General features: G+C 37.1%; 1 protein-coding gene across 1 annotated transcript in view; it reads left to right on the plus strand.

The window, feature by feature from the left end:
- PPME1 (protein phosphatase methylesterase 1) overlaps positions 1-20,058 on the plus strand; it is a 76,288-nt gene that overhangs the window by 17,430 nt on the left and 38,800 nt on the right. Inside the window, exons 2-3 of the mRNA XM_022593795.3 lie at positions 16,666-16,759; positions 17,476-17,568. Coding sequence (XP_022449503.1) covers positions 16,666-16,759; positions 17,476-17,568 — 187 coding nt within the window. The remainder of the gene's footprint in view (positions 1-16,665; positions 16,760-17,475; positions 17,569-20,058) is intronic.

Here is a 20,058-nt window from a genome sequence, read left to right on the forward strand (position 1 = left end):
CCAAACCAACCAATCTACTTTCTGTCTCTATAGATACACCTAATCTGGACATTTACAATAAATGGAATTAAACAATATATGTGCTCTTTTGTGACTGACCTTTTTTACTTACCATAATATTTTCAAGGTTCATCTATATTGTGGCATGTTTAATATTTCATTCCTTTTATTGCCGAATAATAGTCCATCTTATTTATCCATTCAACAATTGATGGACATTTGAGTTGCTCCTACTTTTTAACTATTATGAACAATGCCGATATGAACATTCTTATACAAGTTTTTATGTAGAAATATGTTTTCATGTCTTTTGGGTATACCTAGGAGTAGAATTGCTAGATCATATGGCATCTCTCTGTTTAACCTTTTGAGGAACTGTCAAACTGTTTTCCAAAGCAGCTGTACCATTTTATATTATCATCAGCAATGTATGTGGGTTCTAATTCTCTACATTCTTGCCAACACTTGTCATTGCCAGTCTTTTTGTTTATAGCCATCTTAGTGGTGTGAAGTGGTTCTTTGTGTGGTTTTGATTTGCATTTCCCTAATAACTAATGATGCTGAATATCTTTTCGTGTCCTTATTGACCATTTGTATACCTTCTCTGGAGGAATGTCTATTCAAATCCTTTGCTCATTAAAAAAATGGGTTGTCTTTGTATTGAGTTATGAGTTCTTTATATATTCTAGATACAAGTTCCTTATCAGATCTATAATTTGTGGGTATTTTCTCCCATTCTGTGAGTTATCTTTCATGTTTTTAATGGTGTCCTTTGTTTTTGTTTTTATTTCGGCTGTGCCACAAGGCTTGTGGGATCGCAGTTCCCCAACCATGGATTGAACCCCGGCTTGGGCAATGAAAGCGCCAAGTCCTAACTACTGGACTGCCAGGGAATTCCCTTTAATGGTGTCCTTTGAACCAAACATTTTTAAGTTTGATAAAGTTCAATTTATTTTTTTTCTCATGCTTTTAGTATCATATTTAAGAAGCCTTTGCCTAACCTAGGGTCATGAAGATTTATGCCTATGTTTTCTTCTTAGAGTTTTATAGTTTTAGCTCTTACATAGAGGTCTATGATCCATTTTAAGTTTTGTTTTGTTGCAGTACGCGGGCCTCTCACTGTTGTGGCCTCTCCCGTTGCGGAGCACAGGCTCCGGACGCACAGGCTCAGTGGCCATGGCTCATGGGCTCAGCCGCTCCGTGGCATGTGGGATCTTCCCGGACCAGGGCATGAAGCCGTGTCCCCTGTGTCGGCAGGCGGACTCTCAACCACTGCGCCACCAGGGAAACCCTTAAGTTAATTTTTATATACGATGTGAGGAATGGGATTAGCTTTGTTCTTTTGCATGTGGATATCCATTGTCCCAACACCATTTAATGAAAGGACTCCTCTTTCCTCCTTGCATTATCTTGGCACGCTGGTCAAAAATCAATTGACCATAAATGTATGGGTTTATTTTTTAACTCTCAATTTTATACCATTGATTTATATATTTGCCTATATACCGGGATCACACTGTATTTATTACTATAGCTTTATAGCAAGTTTTGAAATCAGGAAGTATGAGTCTTACAACCATGTCTTTCGTTAAAATTTGTTTTGACTCTTCTGTGTCCCTTGAATTTCCATGTTAATTTTAGGATTAGCTTGTCAATTTCTGCAAGGAAGTTAGATACAATTTTGTTAGTTATTACTTTGAATCTGTGAATCAGTTTGGGGAATATTGCCATTTTAGTAATAATAAATCTTCTAATCCATGAATATGGGATGCCTTTCTATTTATGTATATCTTTTTAAATTTCAGCAATGTTATATCAGTGCTATTATAAATGGAATTGTTTTCTTAATTTCATTTTTGGATTATTTCAAGTGTATAGAAATACCATTGATTTTTGTATATTGATCTTGTATTCTGCAACTTTACTGAAATTATGTACTAGTTCTTACAGTTTTTTAATGGATAACGTAAGATTTTTGCCTTAGACATTTTAACATGCATACTTAATATATAAAAGTGCAAGTTAGGGACTTCCCTGGTGGCGCAGTGGTTAAGAATCTGCTTGTCACATGAAAAGTTGCTCAGCAGCACTAATTATTGGAGAAATGCAAATCAAAACTACAATGAGGTATCACCTCACACCAGTCAGAATGGCCATCATCAAAAAATCTACAAACAATAAATGCTGGAGAGGGTGTGGAGAAAAGGGAACCCTTTTGCAGTGTTGGTGGGAATGTAAATTGATACAGCCACTATGGAGAACAGTATGGAGGTTCCTTAAAAAACTAAAAATAGAATTACCATATGATCCAGCAATCCCACTACTGGGCATATACCCTGAGAAAACCATAATTCAAAAGGACACTTGTACCCCAGTGTTCATTGCAGCACTATTTACAGTAGCCAGGACATGAAAACAACCTAAATGTCCAACGATAGATGAATGGATAAAGAAGATATGGTACATATATAGAATGGAATATTAGCCATAAAAAGAAACGAAATTGGGTCATTTGTAGAGATGTGGATGGACCTAGAGTCTGTCATACAGAATGAAGTAAGCCAGAAAGAGAAAAACAAATATCATATATTAATGCATATATGTGGAATCTAGAAAAATCGTACAGATGAACCTATTTGTAGGGCAGGAATAGAGATGTAGATGTAGAGAACGGACATGTGGACACGGGGGAAGGGGAGGGTGGCACCAATGGGGACATTAGGTTTGACATAAATATACTACCATGTGTAAAATAGATAGTGGCAACCTGCTGTATAGCACAGGAGGTCAGCTCGGTGCTCTGTGATGACTGGAATGGGGGGGTGGGAGGGAGGTCCAAGAGGGAGGGGATATAGGTAAAGATATAGATTCACTTCATTGTACAACAGAAACTAACACAACATTGTAAAGCAATTTTACTCCAATTAAAAAAAAAGAAGAAGAATCCACCTGCCAATGCAGGGGACACGGGTTCAGTCACTGGTCCAGGAAGATCCCACATGCCGTGGAGCAGCTAAGCCCATGTGCCACAACTACTGAGCCTGTGCTCTACAGCCTGCAAGACACAACTACTGTGCACGTGTGCCACAACTACTGAAGCCCATGAGCCTAGAGCCCATGCTGCGCAATAAGGGAAGCCACTGCAATGAGAGGCCAGCTCACCACAATGAAGAGTAACCCCCGCTCGCCGCAACTAGAGAAAGCCTGCGCACAGCAATGAAGACCCAATGCAGCCAAAAATAAATAAATAAAAAATTTTAAAAAGTGCAAGTTGAATCAATATTTCTGCCATTCTTCTGAAATGATACAAAGACTTTAGAAATCTGTAGCAGACAAAACAGTGATATCCCAAAGATGCTCGAGTCCTATCACTAGAACCTGTGACTGGATTATTTTACATGGCAGAGGAGAATTAAGGTTGCAGATGGAATTAAGGTTGCTAATCAGCTGACTTTAAAATAAAGATATTATCCTGGATTATTTGAGTGGGTCCCATGTAATCACGAGTGTCCTTTAAAGAAGAGGGAGGCAGAAGAGTAGGCCAAAATCTGAGAGAAATTTGAAGATGCCACATTGCTTGCTGGCTTTGAAAATGGAGGAAGAACCTGTGAGCCAGGTAATACAGGCAGCTTCTAGAAGCTGGAAATGGTATTTAAATATCTCAGTTTAGGCACTAGAGGAACTCATTGCTACTAGGTTGATTATTGCTATAGGCCTTTACAGTGACAGAGGTAGCATTTTTTTTTTTTGCGGTACGCGGGCCTCTCACTGTTGTGGCCTCTCCTGTTGCGGAGCACAGGCTCCGGACGCGCAGGCTTAGCGGCCAAGGCTCATGGGCCCAGCCGCTCCGCGGCATGTGGGATCTTCCCGGACTGGGGCACGAACCCGTGTCCCCTGCATTGGCAGGCGGACTCTCAACCACTGCGCCACCAGGGAAGCCCGCATATATTTTTTTTAACACAAAGGGAATCATGAGTTCATGTTGATATTTCCAATTCAAAATTAAGATTACAGGGTTTTTGGGAATTTCCTGGTGGTCCAGTGGTTAGAACTCTGTGCTTTCACTGCTGAGGGTGCGGGTTCAATCCCTGGTCAGGGAGCTAAGATCCTGCAAATCGCATGGCATGGCCAAAAAAAAAAAAAAATTACAGGGTTTTAAAATTCTTTGACTTCATATCATCTCTTTTCTCTTACAGTGGGAATTTTGGTTCCTCATGATATTAACCTAACTACCTACTTGCTTTATATATGTATATAAATATGCACTTATGTGATGTTCAAAATAACCAATTATACCACCAATAAAAGCTACTAACAGGGACTTCCCTGGTGGCTCAGTGGTTAAGACTCCTCGCTCCCAATTCAGGGGGCCCGGGTTCGCTCCCTGGTCAGGGAACTAGATCCCACATGCATGCCACAACCAAGGAGCCAGCGAGCCGCAACTAAGGAGCCCGCCGGTGGCAACTAAGACTTGGCACAACCAAATAAATAATTTAATTTAATTTTTAAAAAAGCTAGTAACAATGTGATTACTGAATACTATTTAAGACTTATTCAGTTGTTTTTTTCCCTTAAAGTATATCCCACCAGAGATACATAGTCAAATAATTATGTTTTAAAGTCACTTGGAATAATTGTTAGTATACCATTAGGTTAATTTGTTCCCTTTTTTGTTGTTGGTGATTGGTTTTTACAAACTTTTAAACATATTTGTAAAACAAAAGTAAAATTATTTACATGACTCCAAAATTGGAACTATAATAGTGTATTCAGAAAAGTATAGCATCTGTCCTTTTTCCCTCTGGTACCCTACAGATTAACTATTTTCATTATTTTTTGTTTAATCCTTCCACTTAAAAAAAGTTTATATATTTATATCCCCTTCTTTCTTAGATAAAAGATAACATATATACCATTCTGCTTTACTTTTTTTTTAAAATTTATTTATTTATTTTTGGCTACATTAGGTCTTTGTTGCTGTGTGCGGGCTTTCTCTAGTTGAGGTGAGCGGGGGCTACTCTTCACTGCGGTGCATGGGCTTCTCATTGCAGTAGTTTCTCTTGTTGCAGAGCATGGGCTCTAGGTGCGCGGGCTTCAGTAGTTGTGGATTGTGGACTCTAGAGTGCAGGCTCAATAGTTGTGGCGTACGGGCTTAGTTGCTCTGCGGCATGTGGGATCTTCCTGAACCAGGGCTTGAACCCGTGTCCCCTGCATTGGCAGGTGGATTCTTAACCACTATGCCACCAGGGAAGTCCCTGCATATTACTTTTTAAAATTTAATATATCCTGATCACTCCTTAACAGTATATAAAGATTTCTTATTCTTTTTTATTTTCTGCAGCTGCATAGAACTCTATTGTGTGAATATAACACAGTTTATTCAACCAGTTTCCCTATTGATGGATGTTGGGTTCTTTTTATCGTTTTCTATTTCAAATAGTACTGAAATGAACAAATTAATGTGTACGTCATTTTGCATTTTGGGGAGTAGGGACTGATTTTAACATAATTGTCTTTAATGTTGTGTACTTTTACCATAATATGGTAATTCTCTTAAAATCTTGTGTTTTGTTGACCTTCAGGAATCTGTGATTGGTAGTTTCAGTTATGAAAACTTCAGCTACTACTCTTCAAACCTTTATCCATTCTCTAATTTCCTGTTATAACTCTGATTTGACATATGTAAAACGTATTTCTGTTTCCTGCATATCTCTTAACTTCTTCCATATTTTTCATCTTTTGTTTTTATGTTGCATTCTAGATGTATCCAGATATATCTGAACAGATGTATTAGTTTACCTTTCTCCTTAGCTGTTAAACTGATCATTTTCTTTTTAATTCTATTCTTTTCATTTTAGAAGTTGTATTTGTTTCAGGTTTCTATTATTTTTTAAACACATGAAACAGTTATTTTATATTCTACCATATAATTTCAATATATGAAGCCTTTATACATCTGTTTCCTCACATGTTTTATGGTTTTTGACTGTGAGATGGTCATGTGCTTTGGAACTTTATCTGTGTGAGTTCTTGGTCCTGGAATGAAGGTTGATTCCTTCAGAGAGGATTTGCCTTTGTTTCTGTTGGGTTCCTGAGGTCACTGCTGGTCTGGGTTCACTTTAAATTCTCAACTTGAAACTTACTCGAATATTTAAGTGTATGAATTTAGCTAAAATCAGTTTAAGAGTTGTCTGTGGTTACAGTTTCATCAGAGAAAGACTTTTTATTTTTTTTCTCTCTTCTCCCATTCATACAATGCCAAGTTTCAAGACATGTATTTTTTTTTTCTTTTAGCCCTGAGATTAGAGTAGAGAGCAGAGCATTACTATTTTACCCTTTCACTGACGATATGATCCTTTGAGATCTCAGCTTTATGGGAAAAATAACTTCTACTGGCCTTTCCACCAAGGATTCCCACCTTGTGCTTTGTGTCTTGTTCTGTGTGCCCCAGGAAACCCCCAAAACCTCAGGTTCAGCTGGTCGGCAAATGCCATTAAGATAAAAGCCAGCTTTAATGGACTGAATGCCTCTCTGAGTTCCCATCTTCACTTAACTTTTGGCCTCAGTATTCCATATTCCTTACTTTCTTGCCAGCCTCATTTAAAAAGAAGGAATGAATATAAGACCATTTATTTATTTATTTTCTTTTGGCTGCACAGCTTGTGGGATCTTAGTTCCCTGACCAGGGATTGAACCCGGGCTACGACAGTGAAAGTGCCAAGTCCTAACCACTGGACCGCCAGGGAATTCCCTATGTATATTTAAAAAATATAATCAGTATAATTATATAAATATCTTATATATAGCTATTTTTATATATTCATATATTTTTATACACACATACATATAATTTTAGCCAACATTTCCCAGGTTGGATCTACCAAGGCGCCTAGTTATCGACGATGGAAACAGCCCCTGACAAAATTTCTATACCAGAAAAAGCTGTCAGTCAAGTGTAAAAATGGGTAACAGCATTTCCTGACATGCAGAGTTTCAAAACTAATCCCTGTTTCTCAGAAAGCTAATGGAGGATGTGTTCCATCAAATGAGAGAGTGTATCAGGCTTCCCTCGTGGCACAGTGGTTAAGAATCCGCCTGCCAATGCAGGGGACACGGGTTTGAGCCCTGGTCCGGGAAGATTCCACATGCTGTGGAGCAATTAAGCCCATGTGCCACAACTACTGAGCCTGCGCACCACAACTACTGAGCCTGCGCACCACAACTACTGAAGCTTGCATGCCTAGAGCCCGTGCTCCGCAACAAGAGAAGCCACTGCAGTGAGAAGCCCGTGCACCACAACGAAGAGTAGCCCCTGCTCGCCACAACTAGAGAAAGCCTGCACGCAGCAACAAAGGCCCAACACAGCTAAAAATAGAATTAAAAAAAAAAAGAGTGCATCAAGAAAAATGTGGGATATGGGAATCAGGGATTCAACACAGAAGAAAGGCAAGGGGAATTCAATTCCAGGATGATGATGAAATGACAGGAATTCATTCTTTCCAGAGAGCAAGCAGTCTCATTTGGAGCAGATGAGTAGACGGTGCCAGAGAAGGGAGTTTCCAAAGAAAAAAATGAACCTGATAGATCATTTAATGTGGTTGACCATATTAAGAGAAGTTTTATAGATTTCTCAAATTATAAATTTATATAAATTTTATAGATTTATAAATTTCTCTTAAAAATGTTTAATTATGAAATATAAAGAAAAGTTTAAAAAATATGTACAGTTTAAAGAAGAATAAAATAAATTCCCATGTATTCACCACCTAGCTTATGACATAGAATCTTTTTTTTAATTAAAAAAATTTTTTTTAACATCTTTATTGGAGTATAATTGCTTTACAGTGTTGTGTTAGTTTGTCAGCACTTTAGAAGCTCATTGCCTCTCCACAAGAGCATTTCCACTCTCCACAGCCTTGAATTGCATGTTTATCATTCCCTTGCTTTTCTTTATATTTTTACCACCTATTCATAAAAACATATTATTTAGTTTTGCCTGTTTTTGAACTTTATTACTAATGGAATCATACTGCATTTATTCTTCTGTGCTTATATCTTTTTCCAAATATACTTTTGAGATTCATCCATGTTATTGCATGTAATTCTAGCACATCCATTTTCACATCAGTGCCATATTCAACTGTCTGAATATATCACAATTTGTATATTCTACTGATAGTGAACATTTAGCTTGCTTGTTATTCTTTGCTTTTATGGAAATGCTTCTGTGAACATCCTTTTATGTGTATCTTAGTACTTAAGTACAGGCGTTTCTCTGTAAACTGAAACTGCTAGATTGAAGGACACCTGTTCAGTTTTACCAGGTGATGCCTCACTGTTTTCCAAACAGTTTTCCCCATTTACACTCCCACCAGCAGTGGATGACAGTTCCATCTGATCCGTATCCTCCCCAGAATGTGGTAATGTTTGGCTTCTTATATCTTGTCAACATGCTGGGTGTGAAATTATACCTTACTGTGATTTAAAATTTTATGTCTTTTGGAGTGAGTCAATTTTCCTGGTCTCTCCCCTATATACATGTTGTTAAAGTTTGATTTTCTCCTGTTTTTAAAAAAATTATGTCTCGACTATGAATGAAATTGGGAACCTTTTAATGTGTCTATAGGCTATTTGTGTTTCCTCTTTTGTGAAATGCCTATTAATGTCTTTTGTCTATTAAAAGGTTTGGGGAAGCAATTAGTGATAGTTTAATAGAAACCTCAGTAAACAAAATAAAAGACAGTTATTCTGGACAAAAGTTTTACAAGAAAGAAAATATCAGTATACTGTGTGGCTTAGCTATGAACAGTGTTTCTGTAATAACTAACACTTTATGAAGTACTTATGTGCCTGCTTGTAAATCACATTTCAGAGCTTACAGTTGAGGAAATTAAGGCAGAAATAACTTGCTAATAATGGTCACAAAGCTTATAATTATTGGAAATAAAATTTAACCTGAGGTAATCTGTACATAGCCATACTGTAAAAATATATATAGTGTTTTTTTAATTAATTAAATTTATTTATTTATTTTTGGCTGCGTTGGGTCTTCGTTGCTGCATGTGGGCTTTCTCTAGTTCTGGCGAGCGGGGGCTACTCTTTGTTGCGGTGCATGGGCTTCTCCTTGCAGTGGCTTCTCTTGTTGCAGAGCACTGGCTCTAGGCGCGCGGGCTTCAGTAGTTGTGGCATGTGGGCTTAGTATTGTGGCTTGTGGGCTCTGGAGCACAGGCTCAGTAGTTGTGGCACACGGGCTTAGTTGCTCTGCGGCATGTGGGATCTTCCCGGATCAGGGCTCGAACCCATGTCCCCTGCATTGGCAGGCAGATTCTTAACCACTGCACCACCAGGGAAGTCTCTATAGTTTGTGGTGTTTTTTTCTTTGGCTGCATTGGGTCTTTGTTGCTGCACGGGCTTTGTTTAGTTGCGGCGAGTGGGGGCTACTCTTCATTGTGGTACGCAGGCTTCCCATTGCAGTGGCTTCTCTTGTTGCAGAGCATGGGCTGTAGGCGTGCGGGCTTCAGTAGTTGTGGCACGAGGGCTCAGTAGCTGTGGCTCGCGGGCTCTAGAGTGCAGGCTCAGTAGTTGTGGTATACGGGCTTTGTTGCTCTGTGGCATGTGGGATCTTCCCAGACCAGGGCTCAAACCCTTATTCCCTGCTTTGGCAGGCGGATTCTTAACCACTGCGCCACCAGTGGAGCCCAGTCCTTATAGTTTTAATAAATAGTTTTAATTTTGGTGAAATCCAACTCCTAAATCTTCTCTTTTATCATTTCTGCTTTTGGTGTTGTATCTAAGAAATTGTTGCTTAACCCAAGATCACAATATTTACCCCTGTGTTTTCTTCTTAGAGTTTTATAGTTTTAGCTCTTACATTTAGGTTTGTGATCCACTTTGATTTAATTATGTATATAGTAAGAGGAAAAGGGTCTAGATTCTCATATTTCTGCATGAATACTTTTGCAGTTGTCCTGACTTCATTTGTTGGAAGGACTGTTCTTTCCCCAGTGAATTGTCTTGGCTCCTTTGTTGAACCACTATTGATGTAAAGGTTAGAGTTTATTTCTGGACTTTGAATTCTGTTCAGTTAATCTGTATGTCTACTCTCATGCTTGTACTACAGTCTTGATTAGTGTAGCTTTGTAATGTCCCATTTCCTTTCATTGGAAGCCTTATCAGGATTCAGTAAGGAGGATTCTGTTTATTAACCTCAAAGCATAATAATAATAGTAATAGTAATAATAATAAGACACCAAGCTAAGTACTTTATGCACATTAGCTTATTTCATACTGTCAACAGATAATCATCAGTGTGTCAGGCTTTGAGAGTACACTGGTGAACAAATGGAGAACATTCTTGCTCTCATGGATCTCAAACAGTAGCAAATTAGGTGGAGTGAGTGAAAGATAATAACAAATACAGGAACACACTAATTTTAGGCAATGACTAGTTGTATGACAAAAATAGAACAGGCTAATTTGAGGGTAACCAAAGGATAAGAAGACTACTTTAATCCTCATAACAAAGCATGTAAAACTGATGCTATAACCCTATCTGACATGAAGAAACTCAGGCCTGGAGAAGTTAAGTGACTTGCCCAAGGTCACACAGTTAATAAAGGCAGAAATGGGATATGAAAACAAATCTTTAGTCTCTAGTAAATGGAAAATTAATTTATATTTAGAAAGTTTTAAGGGTGGAGTAGCCCCTCATTCTTTTCTTCCTCTTTAAAAATTTTCCTCTTTCTGCTGGAAATAGATTGTTAAGGTTCATATATAGGCCAAGGGTTCTTTTTTTAAAAATTTTCTTGAAGTATAGTTGATTTACAGTGTTGTGTTAATTTCTGCTGTACAGCAGTCACTCAATTATAAATATATATATATTTTTTCATATTCTTTTCCATTATGGTTTATCATGGGATATTGAATATAGTTCCCTGTGCTATACAGTAGGACCTTGTTGTTTATCCGTCCTATATATACTAGTTTGCATCTGCTAATCCCAAACTCAAAATCCTTTTCTCCCTCAGGCCCCCACCCTTGACAACCACAAGTCTGTTCTTTATGTCTGTGAGTCTGTTTCTGTTTCATAGATATGTTCATTTGTGTTGTATTTTAGATTCCACATACAAGTGATACCATATGGTATTTGTCTTTCTCTTTCTGACTTACTTTGCTTAGTATGATAATCTCTAGGTCCATCCATGTTGCTGCAAATGGCATTATTTCATTCCTTTTTATGGCCGAGTAATATTCCATTGTATATATGTACCACATCTTCTTTATCCATTCATCTGTCAAGGGACATTTAGGTTGTTTCCATGTCTTAACTATTGTAAATAGTGCTGCTGTGAGCATAGGGGTGCTTGTATCTTTTCATATTATAGTTTTGTCTGGGTATATGCCCAGGAGTGGGATTGCTGGATCATATGGCACCTCTATTTTTACTTTTCTGAGTAATTTCCATACTGTTTTACATAATGACTGTCCCAATTTACATTCCCAGCAGCAGTGTAAGAGGGTTCCCTTTCTCCACACCCTCTCCAGCATTTATTATTTGTAGACTTTTTAATGATGGCTATTCTGATTGGTGTGAGGTGGTACCTCATTGTAGTTTTAATTTGCTTTTCTCTAATAATTAGCAATGATGAGCATCTTTTCATGTTAGGCCAAGGGTTCTTAATTTGAGATTCATAGATGGGTTTCTTGAAGCCAGGAAATTGTATACGAAATATATGTGTATGAATTTTTTTCTAGAGTGAGGGCTCATCACTCATCAGATTCTGAACAGGGTCTATGAGAATAGCAAAGGGTCCATAAACACACTTGATTCACATGGGTTAGGTAGAAGCCATATTTCCTGTGTGTCTCTTATAGTACTACTTTGTTCCTTGGCTGCCGAACTCCTTCCTCTGGTAGCAGGAGATGGGAGGAAATGATACATTTATTTTGTTAGGTTTGAAATAAACTTTTTTCTGACATCAAAAATTTTGTATACATTTACCTCCCAAAGTAGATTTTTATTACTTTTTTAATAATTTTTTTTCTTATTTTTATTTATTTATTTGGTTGTGCTGGGTCTTAAGTTGCAGCCGGCAGGCTTGTTAGTTGCGGCACACAGGCTCCTTAGTTGTGGCACGTGAACTCTTAGTTGCAGCATGCATGTGGGGTCTAGTTCCCTGACCAGGGATTGAACCTGGGCCCCCTGCATTGGGAGCACTGAGTTTTAACCACTGTGTCACCAGCAAAGTCCCCCAAAGTAGATTTTTATTTATAAATTGTTGGACTTAGTAATTCATCTATTAGTTCAGAACTTTAGAATGACTTTGATTCTACTGTCAGTCATCTTCCATATCTTGAACATTCCTGAGATTTGTTGATTGCCTTTTTGAAAGTTCTTTCTGTGTTTTCCTCCTTTTAAATTTCATTGTCAGTCTATACTCCCATCTTTTCCTACCCAGGTTATTGCAACATATTGTTTTCCAGAACCAAGTCCATCTTGTACCTCTCACCACATTGATCTTTCTGAAATACTTTAATCTGTGCATTTTATTGGCTGCTCATTTTCTACAATACCATTCAAACCCTATCTGGCTTTTGGGACCCTAACACACAAATAACAGAAAAAGATCATATATTTTGTACTTTATTATTATTCTTTCTCCACTACCTGCTTTTACTTGTATCAGCTCTTAGTTTTCAAAACTGCTGTACTTATTCCCACCTTATTGCATTTATTTTTTTACTTTGTTTTTTAATAGTACCCCCATGACAGGCATCATACCGGGTACTTATTTGTGCCCTTCTCTCTCCCTGAAATGTCTGCCTTACCCCTCCCTATTTCTCTGCTTCCATCATCAGTCCAAATTCTGTTTGTCCTTTAAGGCATAGCTTAAATATTATTTTTTCTTTGAAGTCTCTATTTCCCAAGCTGAAAGTAATCTTTATTCCCTCTGAACATTCACAGCACTTTAGCTGTACCTCTTAGGCTATTTAAAGTATTTATCTGTACATTATGTTAGATATTTAGGTACTTGATATTAGCTTCTTGAGAGCAGAGGCATTGTCTCACTAGTTTTATGGTAATCCCAGCATCTCCTACCACCCCACCTCAGTCACAAGCCTGATACATATAATAGGTTCTTGGTGAATAAATCCTTATTTTTAAAGTATAACTTAACCTTGTTATGCTTTTGAAAGTTCTTATTTCAGAATTCTTTCATTATGAGCCCATGGAGAAAAAAGTCAGTAATTAATTCATTTAAAACAATTATAAGTAGGGAATTCCCTGGCGGTCCAGTGGTTAGGACTCAACGCTTTCCCTGCCGTGGCCTGGGTTCAACCCTTTGTTGGGAACTAAGATCCTGCAAGCCACGTGGCGTGGCTAAATAAATAAGTAAATAATAAAATAAAAAATTATAACTAAAAAGAGCCTACACAGGCTGTAATGACCATAAAGTAGCTAGGCATAAAAGAATAAGAAACTATTTTTTAAAAGAGCCAAAACTTCAACTCTAAAATACAGAGTATTCTTTCTGACTAGAATATAAAGATTCATATTCTACTTCTTATCTAACCTTGTGCAAAATTTCCTGAAGTCATGGAGTATATAAACAATTATGTGTTCAAATGCAGATGTTAGGAGTATGCCAGAAAGATCTCTGTGGGAGTAGGAGCAACATTTTGAGGTATAGATTATTGGCTTTTTAACTAAATGGGAATTACTCATATGTTGTATAAGTTGGGTAGTCCCTGAAAATTTATTTTTTAAATGAAGATTAGAAGTGGAGGCTGTTTTCCTAGGAATGATTTCTGATGGTAGGAAGTAATTTTTCTTTAACTAGTGCCTGGCCAACTTGGAAAGTTTCTGTGGCCTTGGCAAAATCAGTCATATTTAGACTCTGAAAAGGAAACCTCTGATAATATGCCCTACATAAAGCCTTATTACTTTTCAGAAGTATAAATGAGAGAGTGAGAGACAAAAAAAATCTGAGAATTAATGTAGCATTCGAGTAAAGAACAGAGACTTTGAAGAGTGATGGAACTGGATTTGCGTCCTGTCACTGCTACTTAGTAGTTGTAGAACCTTTGGCAAGTTGCTTTGTATCTCTAAATCTGTTTTTTAATCTGAGAAATGGGGATAAAAACAACTCAAAGTTTTGTCAGAATTAAATAGAATCATGCCTGTAAATTGGCACAGTGACTCACTGTTGCGTACAGTAAATGTTAGGTACTATTACTACGATATCCTAGCTCTAGACATCAAAATTTCATGCATGGATCCTTAGAATCTATTATAATAGGTTTGGCATGCTATGTTATGATTGTTATATGTACTCAAATTTTAGTATATGCATAGATGAGTTTGTGAGTGACTGATAAGTAGAATTAAGAGTTCTGCTTTTAGAGTGAAATTCTGCCATTTGTAGCAATGTGGATGAACCTAGAGAATATTATGCTTAGTGAAATGTCAGACAAAGACAAATACTGTATGGTATCACTTATATATGGAATCTAAAAAATAATACAAATGAATGTATATGCAAAATAGAAACAGACTCACAGATATAGAAAACAAACTAGTGGTTACCAAAGGGGAGCAGGAAGGGGGAGGGACAAATTAGGCATATGGGATTAACAGATACAAACTACTGTGTATAAAATAGGTAAGCAACAAGGATATATTGTATAGCACAGGGAATTATGGCCATTATTTTGTAATAACTTATAATGAAGTATAATCTGCAAAAATTCTGAATCATTATGCTGTACACCTGAAACTAATATAATATTGTAAATCAACTATACTTCAATAAAAATAAATAAATAACTGACTGAAAAAAAAATAGGTCTGCTTTTAGTTTTGCAGTAGGAATTCAAGTGCAACCAGTAAACCAAAAAATAGGTCTAGGCTAAAGTTGTAGTTTACTTCCACAGAGGGACTTTTTCTATCAGAAGATAGGTTTAACCATTTACTGAGCAACTACCAAATGCCAGATGTATTAGATTATTTTAAAGGATATCTTATTTTACTTAGTCATTATAATCCAAGGCAGAATTTAGATAATTTGAATTTGCCCAAGTCCATACTGCAAGTGTTAGGAATTATAGGGAAATGGTATGAACTGTGAGGAATTTGAACTCTTCTCTCACTCCAAATCATATATTCTACCTTTGTATTTCTAGCATCTCTCTCTCAACTTGGGGAACTTTAAAAATTATCAGTACCTAGGCCACATCCCAGACCATTTAAATCAATTTCTAGAGGTGAGATCCAAACATCAGTATTTTTAAAAGCTCCCCAGGTGATTTTATTGTTACATGGATTGAGACCTACTGACCTGTTTCAATGCCTAGCAGAAGGTATTCGATAAATACTTGACTGTTGAGAGAATACATTCCTTACTGCCCAGCTGCCCCACTGTAATTCTTTCCAGTATTATAGTCAACCTAGAGTGCTTTTGTATTAACTTAAGTTTTTAAAAGTAGCTTTGTATTATGCTTTGTACATATTCTCAATTCGGTCCCATAGCATATACAAGAAGTTGTCAGGCAGGAGTTAATGTTTTGCTGCTGATGGAATGCTAAATTTCCTACATTACTGGAAAGAATCTGTGTGGAAATAGAGGAAGACTCAGGGTTTCTTTCTTGTGTTCTATCCAAGGTTGAAGCCTTAGGTTGTAAACAGATATTTATCAATTATTTTTGTTTTGTTTCAAAATAGTTTAATATAATAATTTAAAATAATACATGGTTCAAAGATCAAAACATAGAAAGGGATGTACAATGAAAATTGTCCCTCTCACCTCCCAGTCATAGTTCCCCTCCCAGGTTACCATCAGTGTTATATCAGTATTCGTTCAGAGATATTCTAAATATATATAAGCAATTACATTTATGCATATTTCTCATTTTTACCCAAATGGTAGTATGTGCATCATGTTTGTTTCTTTGTTTACTTAACAGTGTATCTTATCCATAAATAAGGAATTTTATCAATATATAATCGCTTCCTTCTTTTTACAACAAAATATTATTTCTCTGTGTACCAAAATTTATTTTAGTTACCTGTTGATATTTAGGTTATTTCCAATTTTTCTCTATTACAAGCAATGCTACATTGAATAGATAAGTCATTTCACTTCTGTGTGAGCTTCTCTTCAGATAAATGCCCAGAAATTCAAGGTATTGATACGGACAGTTTGCCTTCTGTGAAGCTTGTATATTGATTGGTTGGGAAATGACAAAGAAGCATGAAAAAATGTGAAGGATTAAAGGTATGAAGAAGCAATAGTGACCAAAACTTAATGTAGCAGGAACAATATTAAAGTGGATTGAGAGGATAGGAATGAGCCTATAGCCAAGAACAAGGTGAGAGAACTAGCAGGTTTTGTTGTGTGTATATACACACAATATATTTGTGATTAAAACATACTAATGAAAAAAAACATACTAATGAATTTCCTAAAATCCTAAAATTTTATACATATATGAGCTTTTAAAAACAGTTTAATGTAATACTTTGTGTATGAAAACTCTTCATATCTTTACGAGAAAATATCTTGCTATTTTCATTTCAGATTTACGTTTAATATTTGTTGATGAAGATTTTACCTTTTCATGCATAACTAATTTTTACTTGAAATCTCTCTCTTTTTTTTCCCTTAGCCCTGGAAGAAAGCGGGACTTTTCTCCTGTTCCGTGGAGTCAGTACTTTGAATCCATGGAAGATGTAGAAGTAGAGAATGAAACTGGCAAGGATATATCCTTTGTAAAATGGCTTATTCTTTAATAGGCTTATAACATTGTCTAAGAAGATATGTGTAGTTTCTAAAATGTTCTTTATTCTTGCTGTTTATTTCATTTTCATTCTCTACCTGTTCCTTGTACAACATGGAATATTTCTTGTAAGACTGTGCCGATATCTTATTTGGCTATAATTGTCTCATGCATGGGGAAGGGATTAAGAATTAAATTCTTGAAATTGATATATCTTTTGAGGGCCCAGGTTTTGAGGGGAAGGTTTCATGAGTCAAGTGAGTTGAACTGGTCTAGCGTCTAGAAACCAGGGACTGTGTCCTCATTAGGGCAAAGGGAATAGTTTTTTTCCCATTGAAAAAGTGGTGATGGGCATTCCCTGGCAGTCCAGTGGTTAGGACTCAGCCTTTTGACTGCAGAGGGCCTGGGTTCAGTCCCTGGTCAGGGAACTAAGATCCCACAAGCCGTGTGGTACAGTCAAAATAAAAAATAATAATTAAAAAAAAAAGTGGGAAAAAGAACGTGGTCATACTGGCTCCATGCCTCAAAAACAGGTTTGGTGTCTCAGAAACTTCTACTTAAGTGCCTCTTATGTTTGGAAGTCTGCAGCTTTGCTTATAGCTTGGTCCTGACTGAGTTTTCTGATCCAGTCATTATGACTAAGTAATCAAAAACTTCAGTGAGCAAAAGCTTAGATATGTTATCTTTAACTATTCATACACTTTTCGAGTTTACAAGAGTGGCTCAGAGGGTCCAGTCCTACTTCTTCTGCATGGAGGAGGCCACTCTGCCCTTTCTTGGGCTGTGTTCACGGTAAGTAAGCAGTTGATAATGGAAGTTAATGTTAGTTAGCACAATCATTATTTACTTGGGGATGAATTTGACTAGCCTAACTTTCTTCTGTGTTCATTCACTTAGCTTCATATAAGATGGTTAGGGATGTAAGTCGATTTCAAACATTTATCATCATAGGCCAAAATCATGTGTTCTTTAAACTAGAGGATTTTAACTGGAGTGAGCTTTAGCACATGAATACTTCAGTTTATAAAATGTTCTATATATATTGCACTGGGATGAGGGGGATGGAATTCTCCAAAGTTGGGAACTGTGTCTCAGTGATTTAAGTAATGGATAAGCAGACGGTCTTTTTGGGTGCTTCGGTAGAGATAATGTCTGTCCTTTGTCTCCCTAATAGAGCCTACTATAGTACTTAACACATCGAAATGCCCCATATATATTTGGAAAGTGTTCCTTCTTTTTTAAATAATGTTTATATTTTAATGGTACTAGTGAGCTACTAGGAAGTAATATTTGGTTGATGATACCCTGGTCTAGAGTACGGAATATGTGTCTATGTGAGTACTGCCAGTTGTAGATCTTCCCAATATTCTTGACTCTGGGGTAGGGTAGCCCATATATAAGGGGAGATACTGTTGAAGAAGATACTGGCAACATTCCTATCTAAAATGAAATTGTCATCTCTTCTTGTGTGTATCAAGCAGATATACATATGTCTTCTACTTACCACTAGTGAGTCTGAAGGACAGAAAGTGGGAGCAAGTGAGAATGCAGCACTATATACCTGGAGCCAGATAGCTGTGGAGTTGAGGAGGGCCCTGAATATATCATTTCATTCCTGGCAGCAGGATTATTGGAATTAAGTATAAAGGTGCCTTCTCATGTCTTCTATTAGACCATGAATTCCTTGAGAACAGGGATAGTCTTACTTCTTTTGTTTCCCAAATTCCTGAAACAGTTTTTGACACATAGGCACTTACTTAACCATTATTAAATTATTGAATGATTTGGCCCTTGTCTTGTTTGCTACTTCCTTTCTCTTACTGTGGAATGTAGCTGTATGATTTGCCTGTAAGTGCTAGACTCTTTCATGTCTCTAGACCTGTGTTATCCGGTAGAAATATAATGTGAGCCACACATGTAATTTTAAATTTCCTAGTAGGGACATTAAATAGATAAAAAGAAACATGTGAAATAATTTTTAATATATATTTTATTTTACCCATTGTACCCCAAATATTATAATTTCAACAGATAATCAATATAAAAATTACTGTTGAGATATTTCACATTATTTTTTATACTGTCTTTGAAATCCAGTGTGTATTTTATACTTATAACACATCTCAGTTTGGACTAGCCACATTTCAAGTCCTTAGTAGCATGGCTTTAGTCATTTACATCCCTCAACTAGATTGTGAGTTTTTTTGGAGGCAAAACCAGAGTTTATTTATTCTGGGAACATATTGTATACTCAAGGAATGTTTTTTGAGTGAACAAGTAACAGCAACATGTGCCTGTTCCTAATTTAGCAACTATAGTATCAATAGTAAACACTTAAAAAGTAGTGAAAGTCAGCCTTCAGTCCTTTTCAGTTTTGGTACCTCTGAAGGACCTGGGACCAACCAAGTATGAACTGATTGAAGCCAAGAATTGGATCTGTAGTATCTGCTGACTCCTGTTTCTTTTCCCAGTTAATTCAGTTCATGTTAGCAAATATTTATGAATGTATTCTGTATTTCAGGTTTTGTGCTGGGTTACTAAGGACAGAGAAATGAGAGTTCACTCTTTAATAAGATCAGCCAATCAGCAAATACTTAAACCACTACTTTGTGCCAGGCATTATGCTAGGTGTTATAGATACATTGGAGAATTAAATGTATCTTCTTGTTGTTTTTTTTTTGCGGTACACGGGCCTCTCACTGCTGTGGCCTCTCCCGTTGCGGAGCAACAGGCTCCGGACGCGCAGGCCCAGCGGCCATGACCCACAGGCCCAGCCGCTCCGCGGCACGCGGGATCCTCCCGGACTGGGGCACGAACCCGTGTCCCCTGCATTGGCAGGCAGACTCCCAACCACTGTGCCACCAGGGAAGCCCCTCTTGTTTTTATATGATGTTTTAAGTCTAATGGGGAAAATAGGAAAAATGGAGATAACATATATATATATAGATAATACAGCAAAAATTTTAAGAAGCTTTTATCTCAGACTGGGATTTGAATCTCAACACAACTTAATCTATCATGCTTTAGTTTCTTAATTTGTAAAATGGATATAATACTACCTAGTTAATAGAGTGGTTATGAGACTGAACAAAAGATATGAGGTTCTTGATAAAGTGCTTGACTCAAGCACTCAGTTGTCAGGACTGCCCTGGTGGTCCAGTGGTTAAGAATCCGCCTTCCAATGCAGGGGATGCAGGTTAGATCCCTGGTCAGGGAACTAAGATCCCACATGCCACAGGGCAACTAAGCCCATGCACTCTGGAGCCAGCATGCCACAACTAA

This window comes from Delphinapterus leucas, chromosome 7, assembly GCF_059928025.1.
Source record: "Delphinapterus leucas isolate spDelLeu-1000000601 "Yukka" chromosome 7, BTC_Dleu_Yukka2, whole genome shotgun sequence".
NCBI classification, from domain to species: Eukaryota; Metazoa; Chordata; class Mammalia; order Artiodactyla; family Monodontidae; genus Delphinapterus; species Delphinapterus leucas.